At 44.8% G+C, this 3,830-nt stretch overlaps 1 protein-coding gene across 1 annotated transcript; it reads right to left on the minus strand.

The window, feature by feature from the left end:
- Nucleotides 1-1,221: 1,221 nt before the first annotated feature.
- LOC125523776 (BTB/POZ and MATH domain-containing protein 3-like) lies at nt 1,222-2,774 on the minus strand. Its single transcript, XM_048688844.1, has 2 exons — nt 2,554-2,774; nt 1,222-2,413 (listed from the first exon to the last, which is right to left on the minus strand). Coding segments are annotated over exons 1-2 (1,038 nt in total). The 5' UTR covers nt 2,555-2,774; the 3' UTR covers nt 1,222-1,376.
- Between the last annotated feature and the right edge of the window lie 1,056 nt (nt 2,775-3,830).

Below are 3,830 nucleotides of genomic sequence, written 5' to 3' on the forward strand. Positions count from 1 at the left end.
GAAAACAAAGGAACTACTAATATTGTTAAGTTTTAAGCACACCCATGATTACTCTTATGGAGTGTTTGCTAGTTAGTAAACTAGTGAACATTACAGTAAGAAGCCGCACCCCCGCATATTTTGGAATAAAAGATGTGTTTGCTTGTATGCTGCAGAAAATAGAGAGGGTGTGCAACATCAGCTTTAAATATTGTGTTACTCAAAAAATTGCAGTCCACTGTTCCTCCCACCAATTATCATATTGGATTGTTCCAAAAGTATATGATACTAGGAAATGCGTCTTTTGAATTTCCAAATTTACTCCGTCTTTCTTGAAGAAAAAAATATATTCATCTGACAATGCTTAAACCCGTGGACTCTGGGCAGAATGGTAAAATTAACCTTCTACACATGTTCGCAGCTATTGCACTTTCATAATTGCCACATTTTTGCATTGGTACTTTGGCAATTGATGTTTTTGTAATGTAATTTGAAAATTGAATGTCATTGCAGTGGCGCTTTGCGAATGGCCCTGAAAGAGGAAAAAAGGAGTTCAATTTTCTTTTGAGAGAAGAAAGTAGAGTAGAAAGTTCAGTTCTTCTCACTCATACAAGTTCCCAAGTTGTGCACTCTTTTTATAAAACCGCGTTAGAAATCTGGTATAAGACTTTTAAACATGGCAAATCAAACATTTTTCTGGCAAATTATGTGCCGCGAATCTGGTAATTCCCTTCGGCAAGCACGGCAAATCCTGTCATGTTCAGCTTTTTTGTCAGGATTTGCCATGCTTGCTAAAGCGAATTGCCATGCCCATGACACGCAATTTGCAATAAAAAAGTTCGATTTCCCATTCTTAAAAATCTGATGTTATGTTTTTAGCATTTCAGTTTATAAAAATATAGTATTTTTTCGATCTGAATTTATCTTGCTAAATACTACCCAGAACTCATCAGGAAAAGGATCAGAGTCAGAGATATATACAACCTAATGATACCATACAGTACTGCTTTCTCTTTTTAATAGAGAAATGGGGATACGAACTTTGTCAGTTGATGCACTGTCTTGAGATGATGATATCATACACCGATAACGCAACAAAATCAAATGCTAAGACTCACATAAGGTGTCACTTTTTCTACAGGGAAACCAATTGCACTAGGTAATTGTACAATTCCATGTATGAAAAGGTGCATCGGGCACATCAGGGTACCAGAGTATCATTCATTTTCTATTATAAAATGAACAAAGCAGTACCATTATAAAAAAGTGCAGCAGGCACAACAGGGTACCAATATAATCATATCAATTACAATATGAATCAACCAGTACGATTTTCATCATATAAGGTTTTCCCCCATACAAGTACTTCGATGTCTAGGCATGACAAATTCTCCATGTTATGCCTCAACCCTCTCTCTCAACTCAGCAATAAGCGCCGGAAATTTTTGGCCCAAGAGCACAAAACTTTCAGTTAACACAACCTTGTTGAAATCTTTGTCAGCTGCTAATAAGTCAATGCACTTTGTCTTCAACTCCAGGCAGCTGTTCGTCTCTGCCAAATCTAGAGTAGTTGCAATGGAATCTAGTGACACATTCTCCCCCAACTTTCGGGCGCAGATAAGCTTCAACCTATGCAGTGCGTACTTGTCCGCCGCGGCAAGCAGATGATGAAACGTCTCAATCGGTGGAGAGCGCCCAACCCTGTCATCTCCAGGCAAGGCATCGGTGTACATGAACTTAAGCAAAACTTTGAACGTCGCGGGCTCAATGTCGTCCAAGACGATGTTTGAAGATGTGGCCCCAGCCTCCGGGCCGAAGAACTTGGCTCTGAAAACCGGAGAACGGGCAGCAAGCACTGCTCGATGCGCATGGAATGTTTCACCATTGGTGGTGAATGACACATCTGTCCCGTAAATGTCCATTCCATTGATTAGGCTGTTAAGATGACTTCCTATTTTTGGGGGTGGCACGGGGATTGGGTCGTCACGCATAACCAAGATGTGGCAGAGGAATGTGACTCGGCCTTCAATCACACATTTTGCCTCCAAATCTACTCGCTTGACGAACCTAGACCACCCATGCCATAGTATGTCGTCCTTGCTACTATACACAAAAACTGATGACGTTGCTGCTATCGGAGATGGTTTGCCATGCCTGCCCATCACATTGGCCTTGAATATGGCCCTGACAGTAGTTACGGGTTCCCTGCAGTAGAGGTAGATAGAGAGATACCTGCCATTGTTGGCCTTCACCCACCCACGCGGGTAGCAATGTATCTTCCAGTCGTGCCCACCGGCGGAGATGTAGTCGGAGTGGACGGACTTGCCGATGGCTAAGTGCTTGGTTTGCTCGTAGTTTACTGTGAACTCAAGCGATGCAGAGTCCACCACGGTGGTTCGTGCCACCAGACCAGTAGTGCGGCCTCGCTTGCTCACTGAATGTAATAATAGTTAAAAATCAAATCACATTTCCTAGAAGTACAATTTAGGTGAGCTCGGCACCTATTTTGGAACGAACAGCTGAAAGAAAAACGTAAGACGGGGGAACTGGAAAAAGGCGCAAGAGGGAACTCACTGTCTTCCGTCTGGGCTTGCCGCTGCCTAAGTTCGCCGGCGACTCGGTCCGGCGTCCCCCCTTGGCGACAACCCTTGGTCCTCCTTTGGCGGGCGCCCTCCACGACCTTCCTTTCGCCTCGCCTTACGGCACGGGATCGCCCTCGCTACGTGCGATGCACGCGCCGCCACTGCGGTCGTTCTCTACTTCTCTAGGGTTCGCCGCGCTGTCGCACGCGAACGTTTTTTTTTCTGGGTGCCTCTTCGATCTTTCTCTTTTCACGAGCTCGCTTTTGCCTTTTTTTAGCGAAACGAGCTTGCTTTTGCCGTTTGAACGGTTCGGCCCGTGATTTAGGTGGGCTAGCCCACGACGTAGCGTGGGTGACTCCAAAGTTCGTTTTTTCAAAAGGCCTCCAAAGTTCGTGGACTGTCCTCCGTTACTGTGCGTCATGCACGACAACGCGAAGTTCTTATCTACTGACTGATATTTGGGAATGCCTTCGGACATTGGTGCTTCAAAAAGTGGTGCCTTCTAATACCTAAAGGACCGGCTTTGGAGTAAAATTCAGAGTTGGATTGAGAGCACAATGTCCACGGCAGGAAAGGAGGTATTGGTTAAAGCAGTGGCTCAAGCAGTGGCTGTGTATTCTATGTCTTGTTTTAAACTTCCAAGAGGCCTATGTGAGCATCTTAACATGCTCATAAGAAAGTTCTGGTGGGGCAGTAAGGACGGGCACCACAAACCGCATTGGGTTTCGTGGAAGGAGATGACCCAACCGAAATCTATGTGGGGTTTGGGTTTTAAGGACTTCGAGCTTTTCAATATGGCAATGTTGGCGAAACAGGCCTCGCGTATCTTACAACAACCTGAATCTCTAAGTGCTCGGCTGCTTCGAAGCATTTACTATCCAAACACCACTATATTGGAGGTGACTATAGGTAACCATCCGAGTCAAATATGGCGGCTATCCTGGAAGGAAGAGATGTGATGAAGCAAGGCTTGATAAAGCGTATTGGCAATGGTCAAAGCACAAAGATTTGGGAGGACAATTGGTTGCCTAGGGACGAAATGCTTCGACCATATGGGTGTATATCAGCAAACCCTCCGGAACTAGTGTCTGAATTGATAGACATGACATCGGCAACATGGAATATAGAGCGTGTGAGGCAAGTGTTTATGCCAATGGATGCCGCGGTGATCTTGAACATTCCTATATGCACACAAAATGTGGAAGACTACTGGAGCTGGAACTTTGAACGCTCGGGTCTGCTCACTGTGAGATCGGCGTACAACATGTT

Source organism: Triticum urartu, chromosome 7, assembly GCF_003073215.2.
Source record: "Triticum urartu cultivar G1812 chromosome 7, Tu2.1, whole genome shotgun sequence".
Lineage (NCBI taxonomy): Eukaryota > Viridiplantae > Streptophyta > Magnoliopsida > Poales > Poaceae > Triticum > Triticum urartu.